This window comes from Chamaea fasciata, unplaced genomic scaffold, assembly GCF_029207755.1.
Source record: "Chamaea fasciata isolate MVZ Bird 193981 ecotype frontalis unplaced genomic scaffold, bChaFas1.0.hap1 SCAF_13, whole genome shotgun sequence".
Lineage (NCBI taxonomy): Eukaryota > Metazoa > Chordata > Aves > Passeriformes > Sylviidae > Chamaea > Chamaea fasciata.
In genome coordinates this window covers 4098280-4119673 of record NW_027094098.1, presented here as the reverse complement: position 1 = coordinate 4119673, position 21394 = coordinate 4098280, and the positions used below count along the sequence as shown (strand labels likewise).

Below are 21394 nucleotides of genomic sequence, written 5' to 3'. Positions count from 1 at the left end.
CATTCCCTCCTTCCTGGCGGCCACGTGAAGAGCAAATCAATGTTTCTGAGCCAGGAAGGGTAAAGGGGCCAAGGGCTGGAATTGTGGCTGGCCCTGCCTGTGTCACACCGCTGAAGGGAAGAAGGGGACAAATTCTAGAAAGCTTGAGACACACCGAATTATTTCTTTATGGCAAAGAGCTCTTCTAGAATTTACCATTCTATTTACGTTCAGCAATTCAGATCGAAGAAATACGCAGTGGCAGATTTTTGAGCCTTGAAAGAAGCTTAGAAAACATTTCATAAAGGCAGAGCAGGAGATGATTCAGATCAGGTTTGCTTTCAAAGTCCTCTGTGACTTTCCCAATTTTAGCAGAAGGGAGGAATTCGCTTCAGCATCATCAGAAAAATTTATTTTGAGGACATATTGATATGAATTAAAGAGACTCAGAAATTTTACAGTAGAAATCTGCTCTGTATGGGCTAAAAATCCTTTTTATCCCTTTCACCTCTTTTATGGTTGCAAACATTGCAGCATTAGTTCCACAAAATGACCGCTCTGGACCCTTGCGTGAAAAAACCTCTCCTAGAATTAATGTTCTTAACATTGCTCCTGTGTTTTAAATCATTCATTTGCTGTGTCTGCTGGGATTCCTCAGAGCAGCTGATGCACCGAGGCTTCCCTCCTTCCCTAAGGACCGGATTTACTCCAGCATGAGCTGGAAATTCTGCAAACAGGTAGGAAATCACAAGCACACGGAGTTCCACGTCCTGGGAATGCCACCAGGACATTTTTACTGTCCCTGTGTGTCCCGTGGCACTGCACAGATCAGCACTGGATATCTCAGAGCAGAGCTCGTGCTCTGGCACCTCCTTTTTGTTTTGGCTGTGCAAGGATAAGATCCAGCAGACTCCTGGTTTTTTCTTGGGGGATAACTTCTTGGTACCCACTGCCTGCTTTCTTCACTGATAATTAGACTCTAATTGTGAAAAAAACCCATGTTGCCTCACACAATGTCATGCACAGTCCACCCCTGAGCTCTAATCCAGCATCCCGGACATCCTGCAGTGCAAATAGATGTTGTTATTACAACTGAAGTAGTAAACTCCATATATTTAAGTTATTTCTGTGCGTTGGCGCGATTTAACATTGCACCAACGTGACAGAGACTAAACACTGGGGTTTGCCTTGACTTTCTGATATGTGGAAGAAGCAGTGGTGAGATTAGGCTGCAGCAGTCTAAATTCCAGTGAGGGGCTCCACATCTTCCCTAATTCTAAATCTCTTAGTTAAAAAAACGAGAGGCAGAACCGAGCTGAGTGCCAGCCAACCTTTCAGTGCTGTGTGTGGCTGTTCTGGGCCCCTCTGAACAGATCACACGTGGGAGGGAGCAGCAGGGCTGGCACTGCGGGGAGGTCAGACCACAATTCCAAAATCCATCCCGGTTTGTGGGACGCAGCTGGAAGGGGAGAAGTTCTGCTGCTGCATCCACGGCCTCAGAGCAGCCATCAAGGGGAGGGATCCCTCCCTCTGAAATGTGGTGTAACCTGGCTGTTACTTGGTGAGAACGAGCTCAAACCCAGGCAGTTCAGGTTTATTGGTCAGATTTCGCTCATTTCTCCCACAGCCACAGCTCCCATTCTAGCAGGCAGAAGATTCCGCAGAAATGCAACATTTGACCTTCATTTTTCACATCTTCCTTTGAAGAAGGAGGAAAGTTCACACTGCAGATTAGAACTACCTGGGCTCTGGTACAGTTTAGCAATTCCTAACTTCTTTTTCCGTTTTGTTTTTTGTTTTTTTTTTTTTTTTGGCACATTTGGAGACTTCAATTTGCCATCCATAAAAATCTGGATTTCCATGGGAAGACTTTGATTAGGAGTGCATTAGAGAGCCTTTTCAGATTCCTGCTGCTTACCTATGAGAGCAGAATATTCCTCCTGGAGCAGGGAGGTTTATGGAGATTTTAAATGTGCATTATAGATACTTCATAGGATGAGGAGTAAATTTGCATTTAGATAGATGCTACTATTGCTGTGAATGCATAATCACTTTGAAATGATTTTTTTTTTGTCAACAAGTTGCTTTTAAAGGAGTGTTAAAAGGAATTATAAGAAATAAAAGGTCTTAAATAACACTCCTATTTTCTGTTAATATCAGAGTTAGTGGTAGGGGAGTGACTTCATTCCTTTTTGCAAATAGAGGAGTGAGTAACGGAGGTGTTCCTTGTCCAGTGCCTGTCAGAATGGGCAACAGAATCCAGAATTCAGGTTTTTTAATCTGCCTAGACCCTGCTGCCTCCAAAAGCCTGCTGGAAAGGTGTCAGAAATGTGGCATTTTTGTGAAAGCCTGTGAGGAAAGTGTATAGACCTTGCACAAGAGCTAGTTGCTGGTTTATTTATTCCAAGTATTGGAATGCAACCACGAGTCATTTTTTAATCAGACGCTGCTCTCTGGGGGGGCTGGGATGCCCATTGCAGGAATTGATGCAATCGTGCTCCAGTCTTGCAAGGAGCTGTGGTCAGAGTTTGCAAGACTTTCCCCAAATTCCCATTTCTGCCATCAAGCTGCCACTGGGTAACCCTGCTGGTAGTGGAGATGGGATCCAGCACTCTCACATGCCAAGGGTTTTGCCTGAATCCAAGGATATTTTCTTACTTTATATAAGGATATTTAAAGAAATATCCAAGAATATTTACTGTGGTTTTTGTAGTGATTGACACCTCACTTTGAGGAGTGTTGGAGGACAATAATCACATATTTATGTGTTTAAGGAACTACATTGACCACAGACCTTGCAGGAACTTCTTGACTGCCAAAGTCTGGCAAGTTTAGCTTGGGTTCTGGAGCACAGGATCTGAGTTTTTCCATGCTCCTTGCATGTGCCCAAAATGAAAAGGTTCCAGAGGTCAGATGAGGCCCTCAAACTCATCCATGCCGTGCCCCATGGCAGCAAACCCTCAGTGACCCACCTGCCACAATGCCTTTGGCTGAAACTCAGCAAACAATCCTGTCTGTAGACTCAGGGGATGAGCTGAAACCCGCAGTTCACTCTCTTGGAGCTTTGTTAACTCTACAGTATGAGCAAAAAAATGACCAAAAAAAATCCCTTTTTTCCAGCTGCTGGGCTGAGATGAGCAGAGGACAGCGTGCTCCTGAAGCAGCAGCGCTGAGAGCTGTCTCATTTTCTGAGGGGAGCTGCGCTTCATCTAAACCAAACAGATGTGAGTGCATCTCAGGGAGTTTGGGCATGAACCCACGGCATGCTCCAGGCCTGCTGAGAGCCAGGTGACACCAGAGAGAATGTTCTGTCCCTTAATGGTGTGACAAACACTCCAGGCTGGCCACCCTAGCACTGCCTGCACCGTGGCAGTAAGTTATTAAGTTATTTCTGTGCGTTGGCGGTGTTGATTCAACAAGATGGGAACAGGAGGGAAAAGCAGTGGCTCAGCAGCAGCTGGAGTTTGGCAAACAGCCCTGGGGGGCACAAATACCCTTCCTGGAAGAGGAAAATCATTCCTTTAAAAGCCGCATCTCCCCGTTTAAAATAAGACAACATCCTGCTCAGAAAAACTGCCCCAACAGCCCCGCAGACACCTAAAAAACCTGAATTTCCCACCTGGTTCCTAGGTTGTCACCTGGTGAACTAAAACTTTTGGTGGCAGGCTTGTGAGCTCCCTCCTGTGACATTTCAGTTCTGAAAGGGCAGAGTGGGGGCTGTGCCCACCACCCTCCAATTTTTGTTCCACAGGGAGTAACTCAAAGCACTCCACGGCAGGCAGTTCTGCTGTCAGACATTTACCAGGCAAGAAAATGATATTCCTGCTCACCCTGAGCATCACGCTACGGAATTCAGCCCCGGTAAAATCCTGAAGAACAGATTGGGGTGTGAGGAGCTGCAGAGCCTCGGCAGATGGGACTGCAAAGGCTTTTCTGACAGAAAACCAGCTGAGCCACGCGGAGATGAATGAGCTGACACCCAGAGTTCAAGTGTGGGGAAGTTTATTTGGCCCTGCAAATGTCTTGATTTCCAGCCTGCTGTCTATACCCTTCTTGGGACTAAAAATAAACCTCCAGACACAGTCAAGAAAGACATTTGCTGGCACTTGGGCCTGATTTAAGAATTGAAGAAGAAGGAAACATTAGTTGCATTTCTGGAAAAAGCACTTAATCAGCAAAGCAGAGTTCCTTTAAAGCCTCACAACGGTTAATTCCCCTTCCTTTTACTAAGCAGTCTTCCCCTTCAAGCTTCAATAATTATTTCTTTTCCCAACAAAAGCCAGAAATAGTTTTAGAACAACTTTTCCTAATGTATACTGTGGCATATCGTGCTTATAAAATCTTTTTAATCTGTAACCATTTAACTTTCCTTGGCAAGATAAATCCAGGGTGATAGAGATATTTTGTAAATACCACTCCAACTCAGCATCTGAGTCAGAAGCAGATTATAAAAGAAGGTGCCATTTCAAACAGAGCGGGGCTTGCAGGGCAGCAGGACACATTAAGAAAGAATTTGAGGATGAAGCAGAGTTGAGGGTTCAGGATGTTCTGCATGGCACAGACGGCAGCTCTGTGCCCTGGACTTCTGTGAGGGCATTTCTGAGGTCAGCAGCCCTCCCTGGGGGAAGTGAGTCAGCAGAAGCGTGAGTGATTTCAACACCTTTGGTATAAATTCCATAGATTAGTAATAGGAACTTTACAAAACTCCTGCTGATTCGGGACCTGTGAGACTTTCCACTGGGTAACTTTAAAAAATCACTGCCACAATATTTGCACTGCAGCAGCGCTGGGACTCAAGCAGGAGCAAGATTTGACTTTGCTGCATTTGAAAACTGCCCCTGCCCCACAAAAAGGGCGAGGCGAGAACAAAGCCCTGGCTCGCTGAGCCTGATGTTCCCCTCTGAAATGTCAGTGCCTGTGCCAGCGATTGGCTGTGTGGCTCAAGGAAGATGCAGAAGCACCAGGTGGAGGTCACACATCCTCCCCAGCTCACGCCCAGGGACGTGAGGTGCTCCCAAACCCCCCAAAAAGCCCCATAACACTGCCCATGCTTTCCAGCCTACCTGTCCTTTACACGGCTTGACAGATGGAAACAAGATTTCCCTGCTGTTTGCACTTCCTTTTATGAGTTATTTACCTTTTTTTTTCCTTTTTTTTTTTTTTATCTGGCCCTGGGTTTGAGACACTCCTGTGCCCACAGCTCTGCTCCTGGGGAATGCAGTCAGTGGCTGTTTGTGGTTTAGTCATTGTTTAAACAAACCCACAGCACACCAGGGCTGTGTGAAGAGAGCTGGCCTGGTTTATACAGTTTATAGGTCTATCCTACAGAAATAAAACTGCATTTAAAGAAATGAAATCCTTTTTGACACAATTTGGCCCAAATTTGCCGTAGTTACTGCCTTTGCCACAACGAAACAGGCAAGGCCAAAGTAAATCCAAACACTTCTGTAAGGAGCTTTAAAGAGCTTTGAGAGCTCTTTGTCATTATTTCTTCCAGAGTCCGGTCCCAGGACTGACTGTGTAATTAAAAACCAGCCCTTCAGTTGCAGGTTTGTGACAATACTCAGATTGTTGTCCGAATATCCTGAGCTGGAAAGGGCCCGCAAGGATCACCAAAAGTGGACTCAGCAGCAGAGAGGGGATAAACCTTCCCCCCAACACTCCCATACCCAAAGCAGCAGAGCCCAGCAGGTAACGGGGCAATGGAAAAAGGGGATTTAACCTGCTCTGGAATCCAGGAGGTGCAGAGAGAGGTGAGGAGCAGAACACAGGAAGGGCAGGGACAAAGGAGCCAAGGAGCTGCACAAAGAAGTGCAAATGAGACAACCAAGCCATCAGGAGCTGCTCCCCGGGTTTATGACAGTAATTGTTTGCCTTTGTGCGCTCATAAAGGCATTTCAAATAAACAGAACATTTCCTAGTATAGGCCATGGCACTGTTTTCTTCCTGGTAAAAGTTTCAAGAATACCAGAGGAATATTAAGATGCTGACATGTGAAACTCAACAAAAGAGCAACAAGCCTTTTCCTGTTATTAAACAAACGGAAAGTAAATATTCCAGATTGGGATATATTCCATAAGAGGATGTTCTGGGTCTGGTTGGTTTGGGGTGGATTTTTTTTTTTTTTTTTGGTATTTAAAAACATGTATACCTCTGGCAGCAAGTTGGTTTATTTCTTTCAGTTCTTAGAATGTGATGATTTAGGGGTTTTTCTCGATTTGCTTGTTATTTTGTGCTTGTGTCAGCTGTGACACGTGAACCTAGAGAGCATTTGGGATGAGCTCTGAGACACGTTTCAGGTAAAATCTGAGTTCCACAGGATTGTTCCTGTGCAGAAATCTTCAAGCATATTCCTGGATCAGGCACGCTCCAAATTAGATGGAGTGGCACCAGATTTCCATTTTGTTCTATAATAAAACAACCTATTCTGCTTCCTTAGCATTGCAAATGAGGTAAAAGTTTTGGAGCCAAACTCAGTTTTAGATGTTACACTCACAGCTATGGGAATTAGAAATCACTAGAGCCTCGTTTGCATGTGGTCCTGGATGTTGCCTTCAAATGGTCTGGCACATAGCATTCCCTAAAATTCTAAGATATTCTCTGCCTTACATTTAACAAACTGAAAATGCCTGGGAAACCAGAAGAAAAACAGAAAAAAAAAAATTTAATCTGCTGGGTTATTCCTAGACTGGAATTCAGTAATCTTAAATAAGGCCTTCTTTTCAGCTCCTTGGAATTCCCTCGTATCTGAATGAAATCACTGCTCTATGACCTCTTATTAATGAATGGAGCTGCAAATCACAAACACAAGGAGTGAAACACATCTTCAATAAATGAGCACCGAGGCCCAAAGGCTGCTACCTACAGCTTGTTTAAAATTGGGAGCATGAAAAAGTCCATGTGCTCACTTAGTGCACGAAACTCTGCCTTCCAGCATCCATTAGATACCCAGGAAAAGTAGGTAAATATTAGACATCAATATTTGAAGAGAAATGTAATGAGCAAAGCAGTTATTTAACAATTAGGCAAGTGCTTCTAAAAACCTGAGCCGCTGCTTTGGGGCTCTGTGCTCACCTGAATGCAGAAAAAAAAAAAAAAAAAAAAAAGAGAAAAACTGGAAGTCAAGCAAAAAATATTTTAAAATACCTACTAAAAACCTGGAAAGCTTTTTTCTGTTTGTTCCTACAAGTTAACACAAAGCACGTGATATTTTGAATAACATTAGAAAAAGCAAGAGAGGCGATAATCAATATCTGAAAAGTCTGCCAGCCCTTATGGGACTGGTTTGAGTGTCTAAGATGCGCAATTTAAAGGTGGTTTTTGAGTGCTCTGCGCCTTTTTAGACGCAGGCCCAGGTGCACACTTGACTGATATGAAAATCTCTCTCCCATTTCCATCTTCCAGTGGAGCAGAACCGTTGCTCTGCGTTTTGCAGGGGCCGAGTGGAGCCCTGAATGAAAATTGCTGAAACGTGGACACCTAGTGGAGACACCCGACACCTACTGTGCTCCTTCCAGCCGAAACACACACCCCAAAAAAAGGGATTTTTCCTGCTCGTCTTGCTGGAACCGGGAGTTTTGTGCCCAGCCCACAGTGCTGAGCCGCACGAGGTGAAGGTGATGGAGTCAGGATTTGGCCAGACAGAAGCTTTGCCTCATTGAACAGCTCAGCCAGGGGACTGGTGGAGCAGAAAAACTAATGAGCCACGCAGAAACAAATGGTTCTTCAGCTAAAGGCAAATAAATCTGGGGCTGGAGCTCCGGGGCTGGGTGAAAACCAGGGGGTTTAAGTGCCCTTAATTCCCCCTGGAATGGCCAGCTCAGAGCTTTTGCATTTGTTTCCAGGGGGAGGAGGAAAGCAGTGGCTTTGGGGAGACTGGATGCAGAGAAAATGAACGTTCACATCATTTTCCAACCCATCTAGAATACAAATTGAGGGCAAAGAGTGACTGTGATGCTCTCAGAGAAAGCCCTTCATGGGATGGGATTGATCCTACAAGAATTCCTGATGGGATGGGATGGATCCTACAAGAATTCCTGATGGGATGGGATGGATCCTACAAGAATTCCTGATGGGATGGGATGGATCCTACAAGAATTCCTGATGGGATGGGATTGATCCTACAAGAATTCCTGATGGGATGGGATGGATCCTACAAGAATTCCTGATGGGATAGGATGGATCCTGCAAGAATTCCACATCCAAGTACGTTCAATCTCCAAGAACACACAATCACTGTCCATGTCTGGAGTAAATATACCCATGACATACTCATCTCTAAAGTCCTCTTTTCTCATGCTGTAAGTTCCCTCCACTGCCATCCACCCCGGGATTGCTGCTATTATGGGATTCCTCACTGGGTTGATGCTTGGCCAGTAATTGACTTCTCTTTTTCTTGTCCCCTGTGAAAACCATCTGAAACTAAGCAGAAACCAACCTTGATTTATTTCTTTAATAAACAAAATTAAGATGCTGCACGTTAATAAAAATGAAAAGTATTCCCTAGTTGGGTTTGTTTTTTTTTATTTAAGTTTCCAAAAACAGTCCCATATCTCTGTCAAAGTTAATGTAACCAGAATTTCCATGGGAATTTCTGTCAGTCTGGGGAAACTGGAACTGGCTAATGTAAATAACTGCAGCCCATCCTCCCACTGCTGTCCACATCACCTTGTGAGAAAGAAAAGGGCTTTATTCAGAAAGGAGAGTGTCATCCTGGGGGTTTGGTGGACTACAACTCAGATGGGATAACAACATTTTACAGGAACGTGCTGTCAAAGCCAGACAGAAATTATTGCGATGACAAATCATGACTTGAATTTCATGGGACTCCATGCAAAACCCTTTTTCTTTTTTGGCACGGATTCCAAAATTACCTAAAGACACTGTAAGAACAGATCTTCTTTTATGATTTTATGAGTAGCTTTCTACATGGGCAAATAGTTTTACAGGCTGACATTTCTGTTTCTTTTAATAAGCCTAAGCATGTAAAATATGTATTTAAGGAGTACCTGGCCTGTATGTTTTGGCCGAGGTAGGACTAAGAATTAACTCCCAACTGCCTCTAAAATCCCCAAACACTCAAAAAACCACCTTGGATAACAAAACCCCCCTGTACCTTCCTGCACATGGCAACTCCATTTTACTGGGGTGGAAACTTCATAGCACAGTAACTAGTTAATATTAGCTGTTAAATATTAGTTCATATCATATAAAACGAGCTCCTATTTTAATAAATGGAATATTTCTTCCAAATGCTTCCAGATGGGCTCTGCAATGAAGCAGTGCTTGTGGAAGGACACGAACCACAGGCAGGCTTTGCAAAAATGTTGTGCAGATTTTAAAGGAAATCACCACTTGTGTGGTCACAGGAGGAGCTCAGCGAGCCTGGCAGGGAGATCCCGTCTTGCCATTGGTTTTCAGCTCCATTCCTCCACCAGGGCCGGAGAAATCCTGTGACAGCACAGAGCAGGAGCGTCTTCTCCCTGGAAAGATCTTGGGAGTTCAGAGGGGTTCCTATGGGTGTGCTGGATCTGACAGGGGTGCCATAACATATCCGTATTTCTATCCATATAGCCTGGAATTTCTGGGGCTGGCAGTGCAAACAGTGGGACACACAGCCAGGCAGCAGAGCCGAAAACCAGGCAGCAAAGGCAACTGTGCCAGGGTTGAAGGGTGACAGCCACGGTGATTTAGGGAAGAGTCTATCAGCTTGGACCTTAATTTAATAACGCAATAAATCAGCTCAGTATCAAGAAATAGTAAGCGATTGAATGCCCTGCGTTAGAGCAGTCAATCAGCCAGGGACAAGAGGGAATTGTGTGTTCCCAGGCTGCCGTTCCGAGCCCAGGGGCCGAGCACGGAGGGGATGAGGGGAGGGATGGCTCCGAACAGCTCCGGGCGTTCGGGCCCCCGCAGGGCAGCGCGGAGCTCGCCTCCTCTGCCGCACTGCAGGCACAGCAGGAGCGCTCCAGGAAGGGGAAATAAACCCTGGAAACTCCCAGGAAAGGGATCTCCGGTGCTTTTAGTGCAGCCCTGTGTCTCGAGGCAGGATTAGTTTTATTTGTGCTGTTCCTGAAAGGTGTTTGTTTAACCTGCTCTGAAAAGTCCCAGCAGTGGACACGGTACAATCCTCAGCCTTGTCCTCACTCACAGGTACAATGTGATTTCGCAATATATTTAGCTCCTCCCATATTCCAGTGGCTCTGCAGGCCGATGCGGGTCTGTTTTGTACATTTTACCGTCTCCAGACTGGGTTACTTCAGCCTCGTCCCTCTCTCCCCTTGGCTCCTGACAGCAGTGGGACATTTCTGACCCCTCGGGATCCCCTGAGACCTCAAGGGCCGCAGTTCAGAGCCTGTCAATGGGGAGCTGCCTGCTCATCATAGAAAGGGAGCCTGCAGACATTTATGAGAGTGTCTGTACAATTATTGATAGAAGAAATTGACAGATAAAAAGAAACGTGACTCATCTAAAACTTGTCCTTCAGACAGCGAGTTCTGGCTGCAGCATGATCTGGGCTTATCAGGAACGGGAGCAGATATCAGGTTGAAGAAATAGGAGTGTGATTGAGTTAATTGAGAGTCTGGCTGTGGGTTCCTCTCAAGGCTGCACACAGATAAGGAAATGTGAGTGGCCTGTAGCTCCTCGTGTTTTGTCTGCTCCTCCCTGCAGTGAACGTCTCATAGTAAATGTATGTGCACAAAGAGAAAATACAGATACAGCTAGCAGAGATAAACCTCGCTTTCATTCAAGTGAGACTTGATTTAGAATTTAGAAGGGATTTTGAATCAGAGTGACATCTTTTCACTTTCATTTTGTTGCCTGGAGTATTTCAATTTGGGTGTTTTAATGGCAGAGCTCAGAGAATGAAGCTGAAGCTACCAGAGCATCTCGGTACTTTGGTGACAGGAATACATCAGGCCCCTCTGAGGTTTGGCTTCAGCGCTTTTTATATGAATCAGTATCAAAACAAATTAAAAGTCCAGAGCTGGTGTATCAAGTGAACCTCTATAGGCAATAAATGTAAGAACACAAGCTGAGTATTTTCATTTATTGTGCAATAATTCCTGTCTGGCCTTGTAACCACTATTGCCTGCCCTTTGGCTCACCATAAAAAAACAGGAATGAGAGATAAAATACCTCCTAAGAAGGATGTACTATTACAACTTTTCATCAGGGAATTCACTGATCTCTGTTGGGAATCAGAATTCACTGCTGAAAATCGATGTCCCTGGAGCCGAATGGTTTTGATCCTCTGTGTGACTGTGGCACCTCCCAGGTTAATCCCAAAACAGGAGCAGGTGTGTCGTGGGTGAAGGTGACTGTGGGTTTAATGAGTAAGGCTCAAGCTGTAGAAAAAGGTATGCCATGTCCTAAATAATGAAAATGTTTTGCATTTTACTCAGGTGCTTTTATTTCATAGTTGCACAAGCACGCCCTGATTCTGAGCTGCAGGATCAGCCTTACCCGGTGGGACAGCGGTGCCTTGTCCCGGGTGGCCACGGGGTTTGTTCCGGAGCCAAAGGAGTGGAACATGGTCCCTGCGTCCCCCACACCGCTAAGAAACCATCTCCCCGTGTCGGCTGCCGCTGCTCCTGGAGCTTATGGCTCACTCCAAAAGCTTCTCTCGCTTGGTCACGCTGGAGCTGCCAGCGCCGGCTGGTTTGTCCCCGGGAGGGAAAAATTTCATCCCGGCGGGGACATCACCCCATCCCGGGTAACGGGGATATCACCGCATCCCGACCGGGACACCACCGCATCCCCGAGGGGACATCACAGCAGCCCCAGGAGAAGCAGGACCAGAACCCCTCGGGTGGGACCGGATCTCCCTCTGGGCTGGGACACAAGCGGGACCGAACCAGCGGCAAGGATGGAGCGGGGCGGGGACGGGGACGGGGACGAGGACAGAGCGGGGCGGGGACCGAGGGGGCGGGGCCGGAGCGGGGCGGGGCGGGGACAGAGCGGGGCGGTGACCGAGGGGGCGGGGCCTGGGCGGGGCGGGGGCCGAGGGGCGGGGCCGGGGCGGGGCGGGAGCGCCGGGCGGGGCCGAGGGGCGGGGCCGTTCCCGGGCGGGCTCAGTGCGCAGGCGCGGCGGCGGCGCGGCGGTGACGGTGCCAGTGACGGTGCGTGGTGCGCGCGGGCGGCGGGAACGGCCCGGGCTTGGTGTGCCCGGACCCACCGGGACAGTCCGGGACCGGACACTGCCCCTCAAGCCCACCGGGACACCCCGGGAGCGGATACTGCCCCTCACACCCACCGGCACCGAGCACTGCCCCCTGAACCCGCCGCGACACCCCGGGAGCGGACACTGCCCCTCACACCCACCGGGACACCCCGGGACCGGACACTGCCCCCGGAACTCACCGGGACAGCCCGGCACCGGCTCTTGTTGCACTGTGCCGCCCTGGGGCGACCCCTGGCCTGCCGTCCGTCCCCAGAGCGGATCCCGGTTTCAGGCAGGGAATCCTGCCGGGCCCGGCCCTTCCTGCGGAACGTGTTCCCGACCGACAGGGGCACGGGATGTGTTCACCCCAATCTCACCCTGTGCTCCTGGAGCTCACACTATCCAGAACGGATCATATTTAGGCACTTGTGTGGTTTCTGTTTTTGTGCACATTCCTGTGCTTTATTCCTGAATGTATTTTACTCCTTTATTACTGGAGTTTCCTTCATAAACTCCGGGCTGAGGAGCATCTCCGTCTGCCCTGCAGGGGATGAGCCAGATCAGAGATCTCCAGCACATCCCTGCCCGTGTTCGGTGTAAGAGTTCAGAATTAAACCTGGGTTACCCTGCAGGATCCATGGAGAATTTCCTGTTGTAGAAGGGGTCTTGCTGAAACACAGAAACATGGGTGAGCCTTACTTCCCGAGTGTTAAATCTTTTCTTTCCACTTTTTAGGAGGATAAGTTAAGAAATGGCAGAAGCAGTTTTTCACCCCCCAAGAAGGAAAAGAAGAGTTTTTGAGTCCTACGAGGCTCCCTTTCCTGTGGATGTAGGGGGGAAGGATTTCAGGCTCTGCCAGGCTGAGATCATTAACAACAACGTGATTGTGAGGAACCCCGAGGATATTGAACAGCTCTACAACAAGGTGCTGCACCCTGTTTGCACAATATTTGTAGTGTTTTAAATGCAGGTAAAACATAATGCTGGTTCAAATCTGCTGCCTTTGTGCTTTCCTGCCCCTTCAGCCTCCTGTGAATCTCCGTATTTCCCTTCTCTCCTGAAATCAGTACAAAAAAATATATATTCGGTATCGAATGTGGGAAGTCTTTCTTATCCAAGCAAATAAATTTTGGAATGAAATGAGAGTGTGAGCTAAGAAACAGCTGCAAAGCCTTCATGTTTGTCTCCTTTCAACATTTCATGCAACTTTTCAAAGCATTTTCTTGTTTTTAAAGCTCAGGACGTTGAAATATTAATGGTTTAGACATGTTTGTATAATTCTTTTCACTTCAGAGTGATTTATTCCTTTGTAAAGCAACCTGTGTTAAGTTTTTTGTGTCTGAAATGCTGCTCATTTCAGCAGTATTCTAATGCAGTGGTGTCTCCTTCGTTTCAGGTGTTCTTTTCAAACATTTGCTGGGAAATGTTGGCTGACAAATATTTAGAATTCAGGGGAAAAGACCCAACACTCTCCAGGCTAAATGGGATTTAAACACTTGGTTAAATCAGGTGTTTCATAGTGAACCAGTGACCAGCAGCTAAACAAGCTTTAGGCAGAGCTGAGATGCTGCAGGAGTTCAGCTGTTTGTTCCAGCTGATCTCACCATCCCCCATTTTATAACTGGGAAAGGAGTTATTTTTTGTGCCCTGAGATAATTTGGGGTTTTTCCTGTCCTTTGCAGGGCTATTTTGGAAAAGGGATCCTTTCCAGGAGCCGGCCAGTGTTCAGCATCTCAGATCCTCTGCTGGTGGCCAAGTGGAAAGGTAAATGGGGGCTCTCTGTACCTCAGCGCTGCTCTGGGAGCTCTTCCCTCACTCACTGAAGGTACATATTTATAAATTACATGCAGAAGAATAATCTGCTGGATTGGATCAGGTGAAGGAATCTCTCTCTCTCTCCCCATCTCTCGTGCCTAGGAAAAATCCAACAATATGAAATCCATGTGGATAATTCCTTAGTCCATTCTCCCAAACCTTCATTGAGTTGTTGCTTGGCAAGACTGAATTAAAAGGATTATCCTGGGGCTTTTCTTTCCCTATTTTTCCTGGGATTCCTGGGATAATCTGCAGGTTTTGGTGTCCCTGAAATGATGAGGGAAGGCTTGGTGAAGTTTTCAGTCTGCTTGTAGCCACTCACACCCAGTCTGCTCTTGGCTGTTTATACAAAAACTCAATCTTTACTCACCTCTCCCATGACAGTGAAGTCCCAGTGGTCATCACTGGATTTTATCCATAATTGCCTGGAGAAAAAAAAAAAAAAGTGTATGTAGTTCTCTGTGCAGGTTGTTGCATTTCCTGGTTCTGCTGTGTCCCTGCTTGAAAAGTGGGACCAAAATGGCTTTGAGGACTGAAAATGGGCACAATTCCTAGGCTGCAGATCACCCCAGGGATCAAAATCACACCAAACCATCTTTATATCTATGAAACAATGTATGATTTTTCTTTACACAGGTATTAACACAAACATGCCCATAATTACATCTCAAAAGTAAGTTAATTTGCCTTTTTCTTGGTGTTTTTAGGAAACAGATTGTTCTGGTTTCTGTTTCTCTTCCTGGGGTTCAGCTTGTTGGCTGTATAAATAATGAGGGTGTTTTGCCTCTGTTTCTTCTCTCATTGTTTCATTTATAAATCACTTTAGAAGAAGTAGAAGTAGGGTAGGGGATGATATTTGGGGTGGTTTTTCATGAAAGCTTGTAGGTGTTGATTGCTGAATAGAAGCCCTGAGTGCATGCACAGAACGTGTAGTTAATTAATAAAAATTAATTACTAATAACAATTAATTATTACAAGCATAATGAACATTCTTCAGGTGAGGAGCAGGAAAAGAAGTTTCTGGGCAGGCTATTTAAAATATCCCTTCCATTTCCACATGGGATTTTTATGGTGTAGCTGAAGCAGCTCTTGAACTTCTACAATACATTGATATTTTACTTTTTTTTAAGTATCAGTTAACATTGGTCATTTGTACACTTGGAAAAACAGAGCGTTGGAACCACATATTTATTTTTTTCTGCTTAAATAGTGTATAAACTATTAAGCATGTGCAGGTGAGTTGCTTGGTTTGAATCTTATGATAAGTTAAAAAATTCACTTAAATTTGAAAATTGTGCTCCTGTAGCCCTCAGTTTTAGGTAAGGAAAAACATTTTGTAACTAATGCCATTACAGTTACTACTGCCTGCAGATGCTGGGCATCAATACAAGTGTGATTTTATTGGTGCACAAAATGCTCTGCCTCAGTAGACACCTGCAAGTGCAAATGAAATGGTAACTAAATAAAAGGACAAGGAGGAGTGTCTTTTCTATCACAAAGAGCACAGCACTGAATTGTCCAGCTTTATCAGGAGCCTGCAGGAGGATTTGTATTTGTGTTGACACATGGAATTTGCATTTAATTGTCTTTGTTACCTGGGCTGCAATTGCTGCCTGAGGATTTTGTTCAGAGAAATAAAAAACACTGGATGAGATTTGCACTTTCACGGAGTGAAGAGTCACGTTTCAACTGGATATTAATGTTATTTTCCAAGAGGAGGGGCTGAAAAGGCACTAAAAATCTCTGTCATGATTGAAAAATATTAGAAACAGTAGCTGAAAGTTGTAAATATCTCAGTGATGGGATAACTGTCATTTCTCAGGGATGTAACTGAGGGGTGGTTCCTGCTGGAGATGTTTCCACTGGTGTTTCTGCTGTGCTGCTTCCAAGGCAGTTAAAGCAGTTTTGCAGCTCCTGCTCTCAGCCCTTGGCTGTGTAAAAGCTGAAGTGTGAGGGCTCTTGTTCCATGTTTTAATCCTGCAATTGCAGCATGGGTTTTTTGGGGAATTCAAGATTAAGGCTCCCGTGGGAGAAGGAACTTGGTGCCTGGTGAAGTTCCTGCTCCTGGAAGCTGCAGCTTGTGCAGGGCTCAGCAAGGGTGTTTGCTGCCAGAGAAATTCAAAAGGCCAGGCGCAGGCAGAGGAGGCAGCAGAATCCTGATGTTCATGAAACTCCCTAAAAAAATCACATTTGTGCCCAGCAGCTGCTGGGGGGTGTTTGTGAACTGTGCTGAACCCTCTGGGGTTTAAAAGTGTTAATTAAAGGATGGAATCCCCAGAGTTTCTCATTTTCTGTGTTCCCCAGGTACCAGCGCCGTGTGCAGTGGGCTAAAAGTGTCCTGCGGGAGCAGGGCCTTGACGACTGCTCCATCACCAAAATCCTGGAGAGTTACACCAGAGCCCAGGGGCTGCCCTTCTCCAGAGGGGATGGGGCTGGGGACAGTCCCCAAACTGGGGACGGCTGCACCAGAGGGGGCCCAAAGGCAGGGAATGCTGAAGTGAGCAGGAAACCTGCTGGCACTGAAGGAGCCCAAAGTGCTGAGGGACAGAACGGGGGCTCCCAGGAGGGAGGAGAGGCAGCCCTGGATGCTGGGAGTGGCTCCAGGCAGCAGGAACAGGAAAATTCCAGGGAAATGGCTGAAGGGTCCTCCCACAGGGACCTCTGTGGCTGTGAGGTGAAGCAGAGCCCTGAGCAGAGGGCTTGGGAGGGGTTGGACTCAAGGGAATGTGCTCCAGAATATGTGCTGGTGCAAGAGGAGGAAGAAGGAAACTCCTGTCCTGAAGATGACTCCACTCATGCACAAGAAAATGTAAGAAAAAGGATCCTAATCTTTTAGCAAAAGCTGCTTTCAGAATTCAGTGTTTTTTCCAGTTCTAACAATAGTCAATTTTTGTTACAGCTTGTCAAGAAGGAAGTATTAGTCTGCAGAAAAAATCCATTTAGGATTTTTGAGTACTTACAACTCAGCTTGGAAGAGGTATGTGTCAAGCACAGTGCAAGTTAATTTGCTTTTCATCTGAAAAAGTAAACCTTAATCTATGCTACATTGTCATTTAAAACATGTTTCTAAAAGACAGGGTCCTCCTGTGTCTCCTAAGTACCTTAGTCATTAAACTTAGCTTTAATAAGCTGTGGTAATTACATGAGATGGTTAAAAAATAGGGTCCAATCCTGTTTGCTTTAGGTGAGTAATCCCACTGACACAGAGACCAGTGACAGCACTTGAATATAGAAATACCAGGAACACAACATTCATCTGAATCCTGTTTCGATTCTGCTGCTTCTAAATATATTTCTGTGCTAGTTTTAGCACCATGCCTTCAGCAGGGATGACATTGTGGAAAATTAATCAGTGAAGCCTTTGTTCTTGCAAGGCTTTGTGTATAAACTACAGGAGGCATTTTATCAGTTAAATTGACTCTGTTTGTTTTTTCAGGCTTTTTTCTTGGTGTATGCTCTGGGATGTTTAAGTATTTATTACGGGGAGGTAAGAGATTGGATTTATTTTGGATTACTGGGGATGTTTTTTCTTTGTATATGGTTTGGTCTGAATCTTTACCTGTATGGCAGGGATTTGTGCTGTTAGTTCTGGAGGAGGAAATGCCAAACATAGGAATTGGGAAGATTTTCTTACAAGTCATGATATTTCTGTTTGGGAAATACAGGTCTGAAAGCTTTAAGTGTACCAAGACAAATACAATTAAGCACCGACTGTCTGCAGAGAAAGGATTTTTGTTGCAACTCTAGGCAGGAAATATAGGAGAAATAATATGGTGAATAATCACATACCTGAGATGGCAAAATCCCTTGGGAGTTTCCAACATTAATTCTATCAAGCTGATATTCATGTAATGATAATATGATAATGATTAAAAAATAATAATTGATAATGATAAATAATTCAAACCTGTGCTTTTAGTTCAAGATTTATCAGCCTTTCCTTTATCGCTCATCAAAAAACTCACTAAGTGTGGCACCAGGTTCCTGTCTTGAGTTTGGGGATTCTGTATTTTCCTGTCTGCAGTCCATGCTGTGTGCAGCAGCCTGTGGCATTCATTTGCCATTATTTGGCCGTGATGCTGTGAGCACGGCTGGTTTGTGTCAGTGCAGTGCCCTTGCTGTGTGGTTTGCAGGAGCCCCTGAGCATCGTGAAGCTGTGGGAAGTGTTCAGTGAGGTGAAGCCCGATTTCAAAACCACCTACATGGCCTACCACTACTTCAGGGGCAAGGGCTGGGTGCCCAAGGTGGGGCTGAAGTACGGCACGGATCTCTGTGAGTACCTCCCCAAAACTGGGATCCTTTCCTGCTCACCCTCCTCCAGGCAGGGCAGAGCTCCAGGCCCACAGAGGGGTTCAGTGAGGAGCTGCAGGACTGGAGCAGCCTTTGCTGCCTGCAGCTGGCAAAGGACATTTGGGGTTAGCAGTGAATTTGGGTTTCCCATGTGCTGTTGGTGAAGAGACAGCTTGGAAGGTCTGGCTTGCTTCATGAGGTTCATAATTCCTACAGGATTATCCTGAAATTCCCTTCCCAACTTTCTCTGTCCCCTTCTAAACACCTCTCCTGCAGTGTTAATATCACAGTCTCCAGAATAACAGGTTTGAGTCCAGATCCCAATTGACATTAAAGTTCATGCACCTCACTCATCCCATTAAAGAGAAGCTGGACTTCTGCTGAACTTACTGCTAAGACTGCTTCTTTGTGTGGGGTTTGGGGGGAGATAGAGAACGGACTTGGCTCTTTTACTATTGCTTGGGGGTTTAATATTACAGAAGTAATTAGTGGTGTCCTTGCCAAGGAATTCAAGAACTCCACTTAGCTCATGTCAACGTAAGCAGTGCAGTAAAGTGCATTACAGTGAGGTATTTTGGGATGTGAGGAGCCCGGCAGGTGTCTTAATGCTGCTGAAGTGGTGACACACAGTTTGGGGGTTGTGCTCAGCAAGTCCTTTAGGTCAGTGTGTAGCTCTGGCTGAATTCATCATCCCTGCCAAAAAATTCTTTCCTACAATTGCTAATTCCTCTGGTTCTTCTGCCTTACCTTTGATGTGGCCTGAGTCACTCTGCTGCTCTTGCCTCTCTCCACTTGCTGGGACAACCTAATTCTGAGCAGAATTCAGAAGAGAGGAAGTTTTGTCTTGTGTAATTAAAATTTACAGAACATTTGAGGGGCCTGGGATTAAACTCATTGGAACTCTGATCTAACTGAGGTGTTTCTCTTTCATTTCAGTGCTGTATCGAAAAGGGCCCCCCTTCTACCATGCCAGGTTTGACACTCCTGTTTCTGCCTCATTCCTTTGCTTCCAGTTAAATTTCACTCACACCCATTTAGCATCTTCACTGGTTCAGCACATATTCATCACTCAAAACACGTTGCCAGCTGTGTTCACACCTGGAACGCGACAATCCTTTTAGCAGAGGTGCTGAATGACACCATTTCTTTGAATATAAATAACAGGCATTAAAAATGACAAGCTCCAGTGGATTCAGTACTCATCTGACGGTGCACTCAGGAAAATAATTGGATTTTGTAATACTGACTTAGAAAAATATGTGGTCTGTGTCATTTATGTAATTTGGGAGAACTTCTAAGGGGTGGTAATTGTCTATATTTGTTGGGTAGTCAGGTTGAACTCCTGATAATAAATTGGTTATAAATGTCAGCTTGGCATCAACAAAGAGAATGCTGCAAACAGCAGGAGGGTGGGGAGGGAAGGCTCCATTGGGCACATCCACAACTTCAGTGTTTCTCCTCTTACAGAAAAAAGACTCAATTTCACAGCTTGCAAGCAGGCAGATTGTTTAATGCCGGTTTTTAGCCTCTAGCTCGTGCGTTGTCCTCAGAAAATGCCACTTTGCTCTCTGTGACTTGTCCTGCCTGCTGTGTTTGCCAGTTACTCTGTCATTGCTGAGCTGGTGGATGATAATTTTGAAGGTTCCCTTCGCAGACCCCTCAGCTGGATGTCCCTGTCTGGGCTGAACAGAACAACTGCAAATGCTTCTAAGGTACGAGCGCTGGGGTAAAACCAGGTTTGGGATGATGAAGTTTGGCTCCAAAGGGCAGGGACTTGGAGTGAGGCTGGGAAGAGAATCCTGCTGAACGATATGTTCATCTGCCAGTAGGGAGAGAAGTTTCCTTTGTCAATATGCAGGTGAATCCTGGAAGAATTATTATTAAATAATAATTGTTAAAGTAGGAATGCCACCTGTAGGAATGTTAAAAGTTGTGTGAGGAACAGCAAAAAGACCCAAGGGATGCTTGTTTCCTGATTGCCACTTCTGGTTTTAAAGCCCTTTCCATCTCCTAGGATTTTCTTTGGAGCAGTGAGACTGAGATCTCCCTGAGATTTTCTGTGTGAGCTTCACAGTGCTTCCATAATCCAGTGAAATTCCTGTTTCCTGGCTACCCACAGGAGCTCATGCTGTGCTATCTGATCAGACCTTCTGACATGACTGCAGAGGAGATGGCAACCCCAGAGTGCATGAAGAGAATCAAGGTTCAGGTGAGGGGTTCCTGCCTTTTTGCAGGTCCTTGGTGCCTTGTTCTTTGGCTGGATTTGGGTTTTGCACACGTGGCTGCAGTAAAATTAGATTCCTTTGTGCCCTAATCATGAAAAGTGCATTGCAGAATCTCTCTGAACTTAAAATCTTCTAATCTGAATGTGGATGTTGCTGATGCTGTGCATGTAAGCATTGGCATGGGAGAATAGGGATTTCTAAAAAACCTGTGGATTTGGCAGGGCTAAGAGAAGCTCAGAAACGAGGGGGGAAGTGAGAGTTCAGTTGACTTCAGGAACAGAGTCATCTACTAAAGTATCTCAGTGGTCACATAATACACATCACTTTTACAGGCCTAGTCCCCATCCCTCACTGATTTTCTGCAGCTTTGGGGGTTTTTTTTTCCCATAATAATTGCTTTATTTCAATTGTTTTTATTTCAGGAGCTGATCGTGACTCGTTGGGTTTCCTCCCGTGAGCGCAGTGAGCAGGATGAATTTTAACTCAGTGCACAAGAGAACTTCAGTTTTTAAAAACCACTTTTTGTTGTTGTTTACCTGATCTCCTGATGATCAGAACTGTTGCCTCAGAACATTTTCTACCTACATACTTACTTGGTGTGTATAAATGCTGTTTAAAATGAGGTGTATCATGTTTACTGGAGATCCTTTACTGTAAAATGTAACTGAATAGATGAAAGGGAAAAAATTAAAGCTGTGCCCCGACCCAAAATATAAAAGAAAAAAGGTGCATGTCTGAGTGGTGGCTACACTGGTATTGAAACAGTATTTCTGATATTATGGCAGCACAAACCTGACTTCACAGTCCTGGTGAATTGAGATTTGGATTTGGGGAGAGGTTTGGGTTGTTGCAGTTATTTTTACAATCACAGCTCAGAATTGAGGAATTCTTCCCAGAATTTCAATTTATTCTGGGGCCTGGG

The 21394-nt window shown here is 45.6% G+C and overlaps 1 protein-coding gene across 2 annotated transcripts; it reads left to right on the top strand.

Annotated features, from left to right (window-relative positions):
- Window positions 1-12061: 12061 nt before the first annotated feature.
- TSEN2 (tRNA splicing endonuclease subunit 2) lies at window positions 12062-21210 on the top strand. 2 transcript variants are annotated; one of them, XM_066195588.1, is made up of 12 exons: window positions 12062-12101; window positions 12878-13067; window positions 13825-13906; window positions 14594-14630; window positions 16262-16766; window positions 16857-16934; window positions 17394-17444; window positions 18091-18229; window positions 19184-19220; window positions 19848-19959; window positions 20367-20456; window positions 20895-21210. In XM_066195588.1, exons 2-12 carry the CDS (start codon window positions 12894-12896, stop codon window positions 20952-20954), a joined length of 1365 nt encoding a protein of 454 aa, XP_066051685.1. In that variant the 5' UTR covers window positions 12062-12101; window positions 12878-12893; the 3' UTR covers window positions 20955-21210. The 2 variants fall into 2 exon arrangements, with proteins under 2 accessions (XP_066051685.1, XP_066051687.1); XM_066195590.1 differs by lacking the exon at window positions 12062-12101 and adding an exon at window positions 12689-12738.
- The last annotated feature ends 184 nt before the right edge of the window (window positions 21211-21394 follow it).